At 43.5% G+C, this 17,442-nt stretch overlaps 1 protein-coding gene across 5 annotated transcripts in view; it reads right to left on the bottom strand.

The window, feature by feature from the left end:
* Positions 1-255: 255 nt before the first annotated feature.
* LOC128635654 (zinc finger protein OZF) overlaps positions 256-17,442 on the bottom strand; it is a 65,577-nt gene continuing 48,390 nt past the window's right edge. For all 5 annotated transcript variants that reach the window (XM_053688742.1, XM_053688743.1, XM_053688741.1 and 2 more), the window contains 3 exons: positions 16,854-16,980; positions 4,790-4,903; positions 256-1,654 (listed from right to left, as the gene is read on the bottom strand). In XM_053688742.1, the coding sequence (XP_053544717.1) occupies positions 543-1,654; positions 4,790-4,903; positions 16,854-16,980 (1,353 nt within the window). In that variant the 3' untranslated portion in view covers positions 256-542. The remainder of the gene's footprint in view (positions 1,655-4,789; positions 4,904-16,853; positions 16,981-17,442) is intronic.

Here is a 17,442-nt window from a genome sequence, read left to right as displayed (position 1 = left end):
CCAGTTTAATGTACCTTTAAGCAGTTATGCACATCAAATTTCTAAATAAGAGGTACAGCATTGTGATATCTGTTTCTTCAATAGGGCAGGCCGCAAGGCAGTTATTAGTACCAGAGGAATTTCACGGAAAAGACCACCCATTTACACTCTTCATTTGTGCTGGTTCAAGGGTTCCGTCACCTGTTCTGAGGATATAGATAGATATAATTCAGTCATGTTATTTTACTAGCACAGAAAAATATCCTCAAGTCGATACCTATTTGCAGAGGATTTATTTTTTAACACCATCTACATTTTGAAAATGTAATAAAATGTTATATCAAAACTTATACATATTAGCATGCAGAAGAAACTTTCTTGCATAAATATTCTTATGCTGAACAAATTGTTTTCAGTATATAAAAAAAGTTTACCTCCTGGGGGTATATGTTAAGGGATACACTTAATATGAGGGGCAATGAAGGACATTTTCACCATTTACAATATGTACATATTATAGTGATCCAAAAGTCTTGCATTACTTGTAAAATATTTCTCATATCCTAAACAGAAGAATCATTATCATCTGTCTGATATGTAAGAAGCGATGAGCTGGAGTTAAAATGTTCCTCGCTATCAGAAGACACTAAAGGGTTTTGTGCTAAATGTATTTTTTTATGTTGATTTAGAGACCGTTTAGCTGCAAAACATTTCCCACATACAGGACAAGCAAATGGTTTCTCTCCAGTGTGGGTTAACTGATGCTGAACTAAAGTTTGTTTCACTGTGAAACTTTTGCCACATTCAGAACAGGAATATGGTTTCTCTCCTGTGTGAATTCTTTTATGTTCAATAAGGGATTGCTTCACAGTGAATGATTTCCCACATTCGGCACATGAATAACGAGAAGCTCCTGTATGGATTGTTTGATGATCGGCAAGAGAACGCTTCATTCTAAAACATTTACCACAATCTGTGCATGAATATGGTTTTGCGCCAGTATGTATTGTTTGATGATCAACAAGCGATCGTTTCTCTCTAAACGATTTACCACAATCTGAACATGTAAATGGTTTCTCTTCTATATGAGTCCTCTGATGTTTAACAAGATATGCGTTACTGGTAAAGCATTTTCCACATTCATTACAAGTAAATGGTTTGTCACCAGTATGCATCTTCTGATGTATAGCAAGAGACGTGTTGCTAGTAAACGTTTTACCACAATCAGAACATATCAATAGGTTCTCTGCTGTATGATTTCTCATATGTTGCATGAGAGAGCGTTTCGCTGTAAAACTTTTTCCACATTCAGAACAAACAAATTGCTTTTCTTCTTTATGAGTTAACTGATGAGCAGTGAGATTTGATTTTCTAGCAAAACACCTCCCACATTCATAACATGGAAATGGTTTCTCACCCGTATGTGTTCTCTGATGCGCAACAAGTTCAGAATGGTAAGTATAACATTTCCTACATACAGAACACAGATAGGGTTTCTCTCCTGAAATGATGTGCCATTGTGCTTTCTCTTGTGGTTGATACTCTTTGTAGTAACACTGCATTACTGTTAAAAATTCTTGAAAGTTTGACATTGTAGTGGTTTCTTTACAACATTTTGTGATAGAAGTTACTACATTTTGGTCTTGTCCAGAGATATTTGCCCTCATTGATCCATCTGTCGAAAGACAAAAAATACATAACATATCTGAGCAATATCATTCTCATACTAACAAGAAGACAAATATTCTGATAAATTGAGGCACACAATTTATATATTTGTACCACTTTTAGCACAATCTTTAAGAAACATTAAATTCTAGTTCCTCATAAAATGCTTAGTTATGCACATGGACACCTAACACTCTCTGTTGGTGGCTATGTCTCCAATGGCATCAATAATACAAGTAACTCTGGGGACTTACGGGCAGCCGGATGAGTTCAGATGGATATTTCTGAGCTTTGGATGAGCTATACCTGATCTAAAGGGTATCTTTCTTCATGGTGGTCATCCTTACAGGATATCTTCAATCCATGGTGGTCAAACTTAGCATCTAAAAAAAACTTGTGAAGTCTCAGAAGCAAGTTGCTAAGAATATTGTTATAAGACCCAGTTATTACAGTTCTCTGGGAGCTATATAGAGGCTTGAACCTTTCCTAACTGGTGTCACCACAATCTAAGTCCCCCGCCAGTAAGGATGCCTGTGTGACCTTACTGTTTAGCTACCAATATACACTAATGTTGACTTATGCTGTCTTGGCTAACCCTTTACTACTTTTATAAGTGAAATATTTTGCCCAGACATTAAGGACTGTACTGTTCATCAGAGGCATCATCTGGAAAGTGCCTTATGCTGCCAGCAACATCCTTATCAATATGGAAGTAGCTGGTGAGGAGCCTCTTTTGTGAGAGTTCTCCTGACTGAATGTCCTAACAAGATTCAAATAGATCTGAGGGTCCTGGGTAGGGTATAAACCTATTTAAAGGGATACTAAACCCAAATTATTTCTTTAATGATTCAGATAGAGCAGCAATTTTCTAATATACTCCTATTATAATTTTTTCTTCGTTCTTTTGCTATCTTTATTTGAAAAGCAGGAATGTAAAGCATAAGAACCGGCCCTACTACCCAGCGTGCTGAACCTAAAATGGGCTGGCTCCTAAGCTTTACAATCCTGCTTTTCAAATACAGATAGTAAGAGAATGAAGAAACATTGATAATAGGAGTAAATTAGAAAGTTGCTTAAAATTGCTGCTCTATCTGAATCGTGAAAGAAAAACATTTGGGTTTAGTGTCCCTTTAAGGCAATATTTAACGTGTTACATGCCTATATCAGATATTGTAATAGTTCATGTTCTGCATGTGTTTTCTTTAGTGCTTGCAATGGTGGGTTGTTGTTTTTTTTGGCAAAGAGCTTTATTTGAAAAAGACAATATGCATACATCTTGAGTGTGGTTTTGGGTTTACAGAACTCACCCGTACAATGAAGACAAACACATTACATTGTAAATGGAAGATGGAGGTCTCGTTGGTTCTGAGTCTTTGATTCTAGGCTGAGCCAGCTATCCACAACATCAAAACAATTGAAGTCCAGTACAGATGTACAGTAACAATATAATTATATTCAATGAAGCTCTACATTGTCAATTTTTTATTTTTTTTTCCTGTTTTATTCTTTATAAAGTAGGTATCATATCAGTACGGTAGAAAACAACAGTAACTAAGATGAGGTTTTTAGAACATATATTAAAACAAGTAATAATAATATTATAATACAATAACGTATGAATGAAAAAGCGCTGAGTGATGTTTGCCGCTAACACACTCAGTAGTTGTAGAAAGTATCCTTATTTAAGACATAGTCAAGAGAAACAGGAAAGAGAGTGTGAGAAGGAGGAGGAGAAAGAGGGGAGAGGGAGAGAAAAAAAAGGGAGGGGAGAGTAAATGGGGGCAAGAAAAGGGTATGCAACAGGTTTTATCGTACACTAGCCTATTGCAACTGTACACCCTCCTGCTAGAAAATACTTTTAAACCGCGGTATCGTCCCCATTCCACAGCTGGATGCAATGGTTTTTATATGGCACAGATGTTGCTTTGCATAATGTCCTTGAGCTGGGTTACTGATATTGTACTTCTAACTATTTTATAATTTTAGCATACTAAGTTGTGGCAATTAATGTATTTCTCTCCTGAGAACCTCACTTTTACTGAGAGCTTTAAAGTAGTTTTAGGTCCTCGAACCACCATAACATTCTAACTACAAAGAAGGAAATGGCATCATCTCTTAACGACCTAGTTCTTAAACAATAGCTAGAACAACATATCTAAAATTGTGCATCCTCTCATTTTATTACTGTTTTTTGATGGTCAGTTGACTGATCCCCGTCTTTACATGAGTTGTCATTTGAGTGTGAGAAATGATGTCATATGAGCTGCTCGTCTTCATGACCCGTCGTCTTTTCTATCTTCATGTGTGCGAGGTACCTCTGATGTTATATTAGCTAGGGATAGCAGGTTCCTTCCTATTGTATCTAGATGTCATTTATACAACAATGATGTTTCGTTTATATTCCTGGTTTAGACCATCATATATTAATCCCAAAAGTTTGGATCCCGCAGTGTCTACTTTAAACTTTTCCTAGTTGTTTTCCCATTTTTGATCTACACTTTATATATGTGTTGGGGGTAAACAAGTGACCTTATGTATGCAAGGTGGTTATAAATATTGAAAATAGATAGAGATTTATAATGGTAAAGTTATAAGTTTTATTAAACTACAGGCAATTATTACTTTATAATGTTATTATCTAGATGAATGACTGATTCTCTGTTGTACTTATTTGTGATATACCTAGAGGTTTTTATAATGTTTTGTCTGTATCCAGCTGTCTTTTAAACCTCCAAAAAAGTAACTTTATTCAGGTCAGTAACAATCATTAAACAACCCCAAAAGAAACATACTTTTAAAAGACCATATTTATGGTGCAACAAAAAGAAAGTGACCTTAATATTCCTTTAACAGCAGGTCAAGGCAGTAAGAGAATGGCTAAGATGACCGGGCTGAGATCTGAACCTGCAACCTAATTTATGTAAGTATAAATTTCTTGTTTTAATCTTGTTGGATATCACCGTTTGCTTTCCAAGAGAAAAGGATTAACAATGGTGTACAGAGAACCCACTGCAGTTATAGAGAAACTGATGCACTAAAGTTTAGTACATTTTCATGGATACAGTGAATAAGAAGCCGGTGGAGATCATAAAATACCACAAAGAGGCATCACCATATAAATTATATTTATTTTATTACTTACCAGTATTGATACTAATCGGAATTTCCTCTTGCTCCATTAACTGGTAATCTGTCACATATGGCACCTCTCCACGCTCCAGCTTTGAGACAAGCAATGGCTTCAATTTGACACAACCTAAAACAATATATTCCAACCCTTTGTTAAGAATATTTTTATTTCATGTTTAGTGATGGCGTAAATAATCATAGATATAGTGTGCACAGTCAGTCTGCCCAATGACTAGAGTCACACAAAGCAAGACTGAAATAAAAAAAATAAAAAATTTCTGTAAATAGTCATTTTTTCTTAGAATCTTCTTATGTATACATTTAGGTAAAATAGTAGAGAGAGAGAAAAAGAGAGAGAAAAAAAAATGTATGCTTACCTGATAAATGTATTTCTTTTTTGACACGATGAGTCCATGGATCATCTTAATTACTAATGGGATATTCACCTTGTGGTCAGCAGGAGGAGGCAAAGAGCACCACAGCAGGGCTGTTAAATAGCTCCTCCCTCCCACTCCAGTCATTCGACCGAAGTTAGGAAGAGAAAGGAAAAGCCAAGGTGCAGAGTGGTCTGATGTTTACTTAATAACCCACAACCTGTCTAAAGGAACAGGGTGGGCCGTGGACTCATTGTGTCAAAAAAGAAATAAATTTATCAGGTAAGCATAAATTTTCTTTTTTAAGACACGATGAGTCCACGGATCATCTTAATTACTAATGAAATCCAATACCCAAGCTAGATGATACGGGAGGGACAAGACAGGGAACCTAAATGGAAGGCACCACTGCTTGAAGAACCTTTCTCCCAAAAGCGGCCTCAGCCGAGGCAAAAGTGTCAAAGTTGTAGAACTTTTAACAAGTGTGAAGAGAGGACCAAGTTGCAGCCTTGCAAATCTTTTCCACAGAAGCTTAATTTTTGAACGCCCATGAGGAAGCAACAGCCCTCGTAAAATGAGCCATAACTCTCTCGGGAGGCTCCTGTCCAGCAGTCTCATATGCAAAACGTATGATACTCTTCAGCCAAAAAGAAAGAGAAGTAGCCATAGCTTTCTGTCCCTAACGTTTTCCTGAGAAAACCACAAACAAAGAAGAAGACTGACGAAAGTCCTTAGTCGCCTGTAAGTAAAACTTTAAAGCACGGACCACGTCCAAATTGTGCAGAAGTCTTTCCTTCTGAGAAGAAGGATTAGGACACAACAAAGGAAAAACAATATCCTGATTAATGTTCCGATCAGAACAACCTTAGGAAGAAATCATAATTTAGTACGTAAAACTACCTTATCTGAATGGAAAATAAGATAAGGAGACTCATACTGTAAACTTTCCGAGCCGAAGAAATAGAAACAAGAAATAAAACTTTCCAAGATAACAACTTAATATCTAAGGAATGCATGGGCTCAAACGGAGCCCCTTGAGGAACTTTGAGAACTAAATTAAGACTCCATGGAGGAGTAACTGGTTTGAATACAGGCCTGATCCTGACCAAGGCCTGACAGAATGATTGAACATCTGGGACATCCGCCAGACATTTGTGTAACAAGAAGTAGAAAAGAAGAGGCGGATCCATCCAATACTTCCAAAACACTGTGAATTTATTGTAATTTTCTTTCACAAACATCAGATGGTCTATGATTAAGGCGGTCTGGATCCGCCGAAACATGTAAGACTGAAACCGGACCTCACATCAGCTCCTATGGTTTTAAGTGTGTGTCTCTGAAGTTTTTTGCAACAATTGTTTGTGAAAGAAAATTACAATAAATTCACAGTGTTTTGGAAGTATTGGATGGATCCGCCTCTTCTTTTCTACTTCATGTAACTTGCAAACAGGAAGGAGTTTGCTCTCAGGATCACATCCCAAATTGGAAGGCAGCATCAGGTGCAGCTGTGACCAGGCGAGCTGTGAAATTTGGGACGCAACAGGAACCGCGACTGTGGAGGTTGCAAGCGGACACTCTACACCAGGTAAGACCTCTTCCTTCTGTTTTGAAAGGAGTCAGATCCGGGAGGACAGACCAAGTGAGGCTGCCGCATGAAGAGCGGGGTGAGTGAGAGTGTATCTAACCGCATTTAGCAACCTGTACCTGTAGTTCATATAAAGCTTGCTATATATATGAAAAAAGGGGAATAACACACTGCACCTTATGTACTTGTGGCTAAGGGACTAAAGACATTGCACAGGGCAAACCTGGTTTTGCCATTTTTTCAGAAAATTTGTGTAACAAAATAGACAAAGCCGAGATCTGATCTTATAGGGAACTTGTCGATAAACCCTTCTGTTACGGTTACCCTTAGTCTCGCTGAGAGATGGACCGCTTAGTAGCCTGGATCCCTATTGCTAAAGAGGGGAGAAGCTGCTTTCCATAGTATTCTATATGAGTCTCGCAAATATAGAATAATCTCCCTTAGCTGCAGTACAGCTAGGATACCCTTCTGCCCACAAAAACGAGTCAACGCTGCGATTGAGGGTCAAAACAAGAACTCAGGACTGGGATGCCCAGCCTGCTTTTTATTAAGGTTACATGCACACAGGGCACTCCCAGGGGGAGAGGGGGGGAAGCACAAAATCCCCCATCACACATTTAGATAGAGAGCACTGTCCTTTGACAGGCCACAATAGGATTACAGTACTTAAGATAACAAGTTTACAAGTTCATCTTATCAATTAGCAGTCTGGCTCCAGAGGTGATTAGACAATAGTTTCTAAAAGCTGAAAAAAAAGAGTTAACTCTTTATGAAATGAAACTTGTTATGGTTTTCTTGGAGCCCTTCTTAGGCGCTGGCTTGCTGGTTCAGGCATTGCTGCTGGGAAATAAGCTTTTCACAACAAAATAACTAATGCTTCTGTAACATTGCTCCCTTTCTGTGGAACACTCTGGCAGACACGGTCTGACCCCTTTTCGGGGCAGACTAAGGCTGTCCAGACCGCTGGTTATGCGGGGCTGAGGTCGGTTTGTCTGGACAACCCGTCGGCGTTGCCATTCTGTTTCCCAGGTCTGTAAGTAATGGTGAAATTGAAGGTTTGCAACGATAAGCTCCAACGTAATAGCCTGCCGTTATCTCCAGAGACCCGGTTCAGCCACACCAACGGGTTATGGTCGGTGACCAGAGTGAACTCCTGACCATATAAATAGGGAGTCAATTTCTTTAATGCCCACACCAAAGCCAAACACTCCTTTTCGACCGCTGCATAGCTGACTTCGCGGGGCAGGAGCTTCCGGCTGATGTAGGCAACTGGATGCTCCCCTCCATCTTCGCCTACTTGGCTGAGGACGGCTCCCAGCCCGAACATGGAAGCATCGGTATGGACGATAAAACGTTTGTTAAGGGCTGGGGCCGCCAAGACAGGAGCGTTAATTAGAGCATTTTTGAGAGCCTGGAAAGCCGTTTCACAGTGGGGAGACCACAGGACCTGTCGAGGTAAGTTCTTCTTGGTCAAGTCAGTCAGGGGTTTGGCAAGTGTGCTGTAGTCTGGTACGAACCGTCTATAGTACCCTGCCGTGCCCAGGAAGGCTAGGACCTGAGTCTTAGTGATGGGGGTGGGCCAATTGGCGACAGCTTCTATTTTGGCCGGCTCTGGTCGCTGCTTTCCACACCCCACCCGGTGACCCAGGTACTGTACCTCGGCCATACCAAAGTGGCATTTTTCTGGCTTCAGAGTCAGGCCAGCAGCCCGGATCTGATCCAGAACCATTCCCACATGAGCTAAGTGGTCCTCCCAGGACTCACTGTGGATCGCTATGTCGTCCAGGTAGGCGCAAGCAAAACTCTGGAAGCCATCCAGGAGCCTATCCACCAAGCGCTGGAATGTAGCTGGGGCATTCTTCATCCCAAACGGCATTACCCTAAACTGATATAAGCCGAATGGGGTGACGAATGCCGACTTGGGGATAGCCTCCGGGGCCAGGGGAATCTGCCAGTAACCTTTGCAGAGGTCAATAGTGGTCAGGTAATTTCCCCTGGCTATACGATCGAGTAGCTCGTCTACCCTGGGCATAGGGTAAGCGTCCGTCACGGTATTTTCATTGAGCCTCCGATAGTCTACGCAGAACCGGGTGGTCCCATCTTTCTTGGGCACCAAGACAACTGGGGAGGCCCAGGGACTATCGGAGGGCTCAATTACCCTGAGCTGGAGCATCTCATCGATCTCCTTCTTCATTCCTGTCCTAACTGCTTCGGGGATTCGGTACGGAGCCTGGCGCAAGGGAGCTTGTCCCGGAGTATCTACCTGGTGGGTGGTTAAAGTAGTGTACCCTGGCTTCGGGGAGAAGGTGAGGTGTTTGGACTGGAGGAGTTGGTTGAGCTGCTCCCTTTCAGTGGGGCTAAGTCGGTCCCCTATCTGAACCTGAGCCACTATACCTGTGGGGAGGCTCTTTTCTAATAGGTCTGGAATGGGTAAACTGTCGGGGTCTTCCTGAGGGGAACAACATATGGCCGTCACGTTCTCTGGTCGCTCAAAATATTCCTTGAGCATGTTTACATGGAATGTCTTTCTAAGATTGTTGTCGTGGCAGCTAGCTATCACATAAGTGGTGTCTCCCCTTTTCTCTACGATCTGGTAGGGACCCTGCCAGGACGCCTGCAATTTGTCTGTCTTCACCGGCTTAAGTACTAACACCTTTTGTCCTATGGTGAAGATTCTCTTTCGGGCCCCCCGATCGTACCATACTTTCTGTCTTCTCTGGGCCAACTGGAGATTAGCCCGCACGGATTTGGCTAATTGCTCCATTCGGTCCCTGAGTTCCAGCACGTATGGCACAATTGGGACACCGTCAGCCTCCATCTCTCCCTCCCAGTGCTCCCGGATCAGGTTTAGGGGTCCCCGTACCTTTCTTCCGTAGAGCAACTCGAAGGGAGAGAACCCTGTCGTTTCCTGGGGCACCTCCCGATAAGCAAATAGGAGGTGCGGCAGGAAGCGTTCCCAGTCTCGGTATTCCTGAGTGAACGTCTTGAGCATTTGCTTGAGGGTCCCATTGAACCTCTCACACAGCCCGTTCGTCTGGGGGTGGTATGGGGAGCTTAGGAGGGACTTAATTTTGCAAACCTGCCAGAGTTGTTGGGTCAATTCAGCCGTAAATTGGGTGCCTCGGTCGGATAGGATTTCTTTTGGAAATCCTACCCGGGAGAACACCTGTACTAGTGCATTCGCTACCGTATCCGCTTGTATGTTGGATAGGGCGACAGCCTCTGGGTACCTGGTAGCGTAGTCCACTACGGTAAGAATGTATCGCTTACCGGAGGGACTAGGGGTAGCCAGTGGTCCCACTAGGTCAATAGCAACCCGGCTGAAGGGTTCCTCTACAATGGGCATATTTACTAGCTGGGCTTTAGGGTGATCGCCTCGCCTTCCTACTCGTTGACACACATCGCAGGTGTTACAGTAAGTTCTAACGTCAGCGTGCACCCCTGGCCAAAAGAACGTGTGAGTAATGCGGTGTAGGGTACGGGTAACGGCTAGGTGGCCTGCTAAGGGGATGTCGTGGCCTATTTTGAGGATTTCTTGACGGTATTTGTGGGGCACTACCAGCTGTCGCCTACGCTGTCCCCTTTTCTCTGTCCAGCGGTATAGTTTCCCTTTTTCCCATAAGAATGTTTCGTTATCTGCCCCGCCCCCTCCGGTCTCTGCTCGTTCCCGGTACTTTTGTAAGGTCGGGTCAGTCTTAGACTCTGCCTCGAAAGCATCTGGGGTGTCCCAGGGTATGGGGCCTAACCTGTCAGGCAAGGTCGGGGTAGGTCTTACCTGTGTCTCCCGCACTGGTGAAAGCTCTCGCTCCGTCCGGGCTTGGGCCCGTGTAGTCACTGGGTCCGCCTCGTTGTTGCATACTGGAGCATAGGCAGAAGTCATGGGGCCCAAATCGTTGCCCAGTAGTACTTCGGCAGGTAAATTATCCATTAGGCCCACGTTCACAGCCCCCTTTCCCGCTCCCCAATCAAGATGCACTTTAGCTGTTGGAATTTTGTACACATCCCCCCCCGCCACTCTAACGGCCACAGTCTGTCCGGATCGCTTGTGCTCTGGCACCAAATGACTCTGTACCAGCGTGATAGTAGCCCCTGTGTCTCGCAATCCCTCGGTAGATCGCCCCTCGAGCCATACCCTCTGCCGATGGTGCTGGCGGTTATCTGAGGCAGCATATACAGGGTCTGCCTCGTGAAGCGGCCCCACATATCCCTCCATAGGGGCCTCTTGGTTAACACAGAGGGCCCGGGCCGGACGATAGGACCCAGAGGGGTCATTGTAATTCCTGGGTGTCTGGTGCGTATTAAGGGGGCAGCTAGCCATGAAATGCCCTGGTTGCTTGCATCGGTGGCAAGTCGGTCTGGGACGCTCAGAGCTGTTATTGGGTGGTCCTGAGTGTCGGACGGGCCCTGTGGGCACCGGGGCTCGGAATTCAGCACGAGGGGGTGCACGGTAAACCTCTCTGGGTTCGACCCGTGCTGGAGCTCGGTAGTTCATGGGTTCGTGAAGACGGGAGTCATAATGTTCATCGGCCAATTTGGCTGCTTCTTCTAAGGTAGAAGGCCGCCTGTCTCGCAGCCATTCCTTCCCTTGCTGTTCCATGCCATTATAAAAATGTTCTAAGAGAAACAATTGTAAAATTTCCTCCCCAGTCACCGCTTTACTTCCGCTCAGCCAGTGATTTGCCGCTCTCCGCATTCGGTGCGCCCATTCCATATGGGTATCGTTAGGCTTCTTTTCCGTGCCCCGAAACTGTCGGCGATACGTGTCCGGAGTTACAGCGTACCGTCGCAACAGTGTCTCCTTAACTAGCTCATACTGTGTCACTTCCTCAGCACCCAGAGTACGAAAGGCTTCCAGGGCTCGCCCGGATAGTTTCCCAGACAATATCGTGGGCCACTCTCTGTTGGGAATCTGGTGCAGGGCACATTGCCTTTCGAAGTCCGCCAAATATTCATCAATCCCTGTCTCGCTCTCTAGGAAGGGTCGAAATGCCGCATAGGGTATCTTGGGCCTCCCAGCATTTTCGACAGGGATGATTACCTGCGGGGCTTCAGCATTGCGGTGTGCGTTCGCTAGGTTGAGTTCGTGGGCTCGAGTCTCTCGTATATCCTCGTCCGCCTCCGCCATCAACTGCTGTACCAATTCCATGGAGGGGTTCGGCCCGTATAATGAGAGCCTTTCCCGAACAATCCTGGTTTTTTTCGTCACTAATCGTGGTCGGTGTTTCCGCCATTGTGAAGCTCTGATCCAGTTCGGTCAATTCTGCGATCAGCTCTCTCCTCGGCCGGTTGCTGGCGTACCCCCCTCTGCTTTCAAGTAAATCCTTTAGGGTTGTACGCTTCAATTTTTCGTAAGCGCTCTCCATCCGTTCTGTACCTCTCCTAGGAAATCCAGGAAAATCCCGCCGCTGCCGCCAAATGTTACGGTTACCCTTAGTCTCGCTGAGAGATGGACCGCTTAGTAGCCTGGATCCCTATTGCTAAAGAGGGGAGAAGCTGCTTTCCATAGTATTCTATATGAGTCTCGCAAATATAGAATAATCTCCCTTAGCTGCAGTACAGCTAGGATACCCTTCTGCCCACAAAAACGAGTCAACGCTGCGATTGAGGGTCAAAACAAGAACTCAGGACTGGGATGCCCAGCCTGCTTTTTATTAAGGTTACATGCACACAGGGCACTCCCAGGGGGAGAGGGGGGGAAGCACAAAATCCCCCATCACACATTTAGATAGAGAGCACTGTCCTTTGACAGGCCACAATAGGATTACAGTACTTAAGATAACAAGTTTACAAGTTCATCTTATCAATTAGCAGTCTGGCTCCAGAGGTGATTAGACAATAGTTTCTAAAAGCTGAAAAAAAAGAGTTAACTCTTTATGAAATGAAACTTGTTATGGTTTTCTTGGAGCCCTTCTTAGGCACTGGCTTGCTGGTTCAGGCATTGCTGCTGGGAAATAAGCTTTTCACAACAAAATAACTAATGCTTCTGTAACACCTTCTCCAAACACTCTTGGAGTAGCCCTTGGATTCACACCAATAAAGGTATTTACGCCAAATGTTATGGTAAATCCTGCTAGTCACAGGCTTCCGAGCCTGAATCATGGTCTCTATGACCGAATAAGAAAATCCCGCTTGGATAAAATTAAGCGTTCAATCTCCAAGCAGTAAGCTTCAGAGAAACTAGATTTGGATGAAGGAAGGGCCCCTGAATCAGAAGGTCCTTTCTCAACGGAAGTGTCCAAAGAGGCAGAGATGCCATCTCCACCAGATCCGCATACCAAATCCTGCGAGGCCAGGCCGGAGCTATGATAATAACCGAAGTCCTCTCCTGCTTGATTCGAGCAATTACCCAAGGAAGAAGAGCAAACAGAGAGAATAGGTATGCTAGACTGAAGGTCCAAGGGACCCCCAGAGCATCTATCAGTTCCGCCTGGGGGTCCCTGGACCTCAACCTGTATCTTGGTAGCTTGGCATTCTGACCCCACTTGAGAATCAGATTGGAAAACACTTCTGGATGGAGTTCCCACTCCCCCGGATGAAAAGTCTGACTGCTCAGAAAATCCGCCTCCCAATAGTCCACTCCTGGGATGTGGATCGCCGACAGGCAGCAAGAATGGCCTCCGCCCATTAAATTATTTTTTATATCTCTGTCATCTCCAAGGAACTCCTCGTTCCTCCCTGATGATTGATGTAAGTCACTGACGTTATTTTGTTCGACTGGAACCTGATAAACTGGACCGAGGCTAACTGAGGCCAGGCCAGAATAACATTGTAGATTGCTCACTGCTCCAGAATGTTTATAGGAAGAACAGACTCTGGCTGAGTTCAAACCCTCTGAGTCCTTAGGGAGCCCCAGACTGCTCCCCACCCTAGAAGACTGGCGTCTGTTGTCACAATCACCCAAGATGGTCTGCTAAAGCAGGTTCCCTAGGAGAGATGATCCAGAGACAACACCATTGAAGAGAATCCCTTGTCTCCTGCTTTTTAGGAGACAAATCTGTATAATCTCCGATCCATTGCCTGAGCATACTTAAATGCAGAGGTCTGAGATGGAACCGAGCAAACAGGATGATGACCCTTGCCGCCACCATCAGCCCGATTACCTCCATGCACTGAGCCACTGAAGGCTGAGGGGTGGACTGAATGACTAGACAAGTATCGTTAAACTCTGATTTCCTGACATTCTGACAGAAAAATCTTCATTGATATGGAATCTATTATGGTTCCCCAGAAAGTTAGCCTTGTGTTTGGGACTGAGGAACTTTTTTCCAAATTTACCTGCCACCCGTGATATCGCGGGAAGGATAACACCATGTCTGTGTGACATCTTGATATCGCGGGAAGGATAACACCATGTCTGTGTGACATCTTGCTTGCTGTAAGGATGGCACCTGGACTAGGTTATGTCGTCCAGATAGAGCGCCACTATAAAGCCCCGTAACCAAAGCACCGCCAACAGCGATCCCAGAGCTCTTAAGACGATTCTTGAGAATGGCACATGAAGGTACGTGTCCATTAAATCCACTGCAGTCATAAATTGACCCTCTTGGATCAAGGAAAGAATGGATCGAATAGTTTCCATCTTGAAGGACGGTAAACTAAGAAATCTGTTTTAGACTCCTGAGATCTAAAAATGGTGTGAAGGTTCCCTCTTATTTGGGAACCACAAACCGATTGGGACAAAAAAAAAACCAGACCCTGTACCTGTAGTGCAACTGGAACAATCACTCCCCTGTCTGAGAATCTCCTACGCAGTGTAAGAATGCCTCTCCCTTTATCTGATCTGCAGATAATCTTGAAAGCAGAAACCTGACTCTGGGAGGAAAACCTTTTGAACTCTGATTTTTTGTCCCTGGGACACTATTATCTATTGCTCAGGAATCCTGAACATCTCGAACCCAAGCCTGAGCGAAGACGGAAAGTTTTTTATTAAAAATTGACAGATAAATAAACGTTACTGTCTCTTTAAATTTAAAAAGTTATTAATTTTTGTGTGCTCTTGTTTCATTCTAAGATACAAAGGTTGGATTAAACAAATAAACAGCTGAAATTATTTCAATAAGATTAACAGATAAAAAACGTTCCTGTCTCTTTAAATTTTAAAACTGAAACTTTTATCTTTGTGTGCAGAAAAGTACTTAGATTAGCACGCAAATATTGTAGCACTGACTTAAAGGGATATAATACTCATATGCTAAATCACTTGAAACTGATGCAGTATAACCGTAAAAAGCTAACAGGAAAATATCACCTGAGCATCTCTATGTAAAAAAGGAAGGTATTTTACCTCACAATTTCCTCAGATCACCAGAGTAAGTGTTGTGTAAAAAGTTATACTCAGCTGTTGCCCAGCTGTAGGTAAAAAAATAAAAATAAATAAGAAATGAACAGCAGCCAATCAGCATCAGCAGTGCTGAGGTCATGAACTCTTTTACTGTGATCTCATGAGATTTCACTTAACTCTCATGAGATTTCATTGTAAAGTTTCTTATACTGAATAGGGAAATAACATGAGAGTGCACAGGCTTCAATCCCTTAGCTGTCCCGGGACAGACATACTGATTTGCTGCTTAGACGTCCTTTACAATGGGATGTGGCTACTGAGAAACTTTTGAGGTAAAATATCTTTCTTTTTTACATAGAGATGTTCAGGTGATATTTTCTAGTCGGCTTTTTATAGCTATGCTGCGTCACTTTCAAGTGTTTAAACATTTGGGTATTATGGCCCTTTAAACCTCAGTAAAATCTTGCAGAGGTGCCCTCCTAATGCTCATTCACCCTTAGAACTTCATGTATCTAAAAAAACATGACTTAGATCCAAAACAGATCCGGAGCGCAGTTGCAGCGCTATCCGGACCCACAAAAGTGAAGAGTACTGTATTAGCAAGGAATAACCAATCTACCTTCCGATGAACGGAAGAAAAATAAAGCGAGTGCAGCCTAAGTCAGCCCCAAACATAGCTCTGCCCCTTGTGGGCGTGATAACACACATCTCAGAGATTCCAGCAAAGTTAAACCTAGAGAATGGCAATTGAGCCGCTCAAAAATGGCGCCAAACATAACCCTGCCCTTCGTGGGTGTAACAATACATGCTCTCCCGGTCGCCATTATTATCTTAGAGACAGACTACCGGGAGATAACTGAACCCTTCTTTGTGAACCTGGGGCAAATTGTAATACTGAATGTAAGGTATAAAATGTGCATTACATATAAAAAGTATACATCATGCAGATTAGCCTTCTCTGCTATTGGGCATATCTCCTGAGACCTTTTGTATCCAGCTCGGTTCAAGTGCCTCCAGAAAAGCCACTCTCCTCAGCCCCAGTGCCTGCTATTAACATGCTGTCACAGAATCCTCCTTAATATATATATATATAGGAGTTATATGTCCCAGTAAAGTGCTACACTTCCTCTGTCCTGAATCCTCTTCTTGCTTCAGACACAGAATAAAAAAGTCAGCACTTACCTTTGAAATCTGCCCGACAGCAGGGCAGCTCAGCAGGTTTAAGAGGTCCTCTCCCTCTCATAGCCCTGTGGATAAAGATAAAGCCTGAGTCATCTTACTTAGGATATCAGAGTTAGGGCAGCATCAATGTATGGGAGGCGCAGTGAGAATTATGTCCCACAAGTTCCCATTGCTCTAAAGCCACCACTGCTCTACTGAAGAGACTGACATGGACTACGGCTACACCCTAGAACAAAGCAGCACAATCTTGCACTACTTTAAAAATAATAAACTCTTGATTGAAGAATCTAATTTAACACCTCACTTTACCTCTTCCTATCACTAACGTAGGCAAAGAGAATGACTGCGGTGGGAGGGAAGGGAGGAGCTATTTAACAGCTCTGCTGTGGTGCTCTTTGCCTCCTCCTGCTGACCAGGAGGTGTATATCCCATTAGTAATTAAGATGATCCGTGGACTCATCATGTCTTAAAAAAGAAAAGAGAGAGAGAGAAAGAGAGAGAGAGAGAAAGAGAAAGAGAGAGAGAGAGAGAGAGAGAAAGAAAGAGAAAAAGAGAGAGAGAAAAAAAGAGAGAAAAAAAGAGAGAGAGAGAGAGAGAGAGAGAGAGAGAAAGAAAAAAATGAGAGAAGCTTAGAGTAACAGTATAGAATTGTTACCTAGCAAACAAAGACTATGATAATTCTCTAGCATCACATTCTTGTAAATCTCTTTCTGCTCTCCTGTTAGTGTGCCCCACTCCTCTTCGGAGAAGTAAATTGCGATGTCATCAAACTCAATGCGTTCCTATAAATATAATAATTTCAGTTAATAAATAACAGTCTTTAAATTTAACTGAATGTTTGGTGACCTTCTGCTGCTCATAAGGCTGGTGTTTGCCAAACAGCACAGAACAGCAAGTACAAACAGCGCAGAACCACAGGTACAAACAGCACAGAACAGCAAGTACAAACAGCGGTTCCTGAGATGTTTGATGAACTCTCTGCATCATCTTGTTCTTTAAAATTGGTCAAAATCTGGTGTAAGTATCAGCAAGTACAAACAGTGCAGAACTGCAAGTACAAACAGCGCAGAACCGAAGGTACAAAACGGTGCAGAACCGCAGGTACAAACAGCGCAGAACCGCAGGTACAAAACGGTGCAGAACCGCATGTACAAAATGGCGCAGAACCGCATGTACAAACGGCGCAGAACCGCAGGTACAAACAGCGCAAAACTGCATGTACAAACAGTGCAGAACTGCAGATA

This window comes from Bombina bombina, chromosome 7 (assembly GCF_027579735.1).
Source record: "Bombina bombina isolate aBomBom1 chromosome 7, aBomBom1.pri, whole genome shotgun sequence".
NCBI classification, from domain to species: domain Eukaryota; kingdom Metazoa; phylum Chordata; class Amphibia; order Anura; family Bombinatoridae; genus Bombina; species Bombina bombina.
Note: the sequence above shows the minus strand (reverse complement) of the source record. Positions and strands in the feature narration are given on the sequence as shown.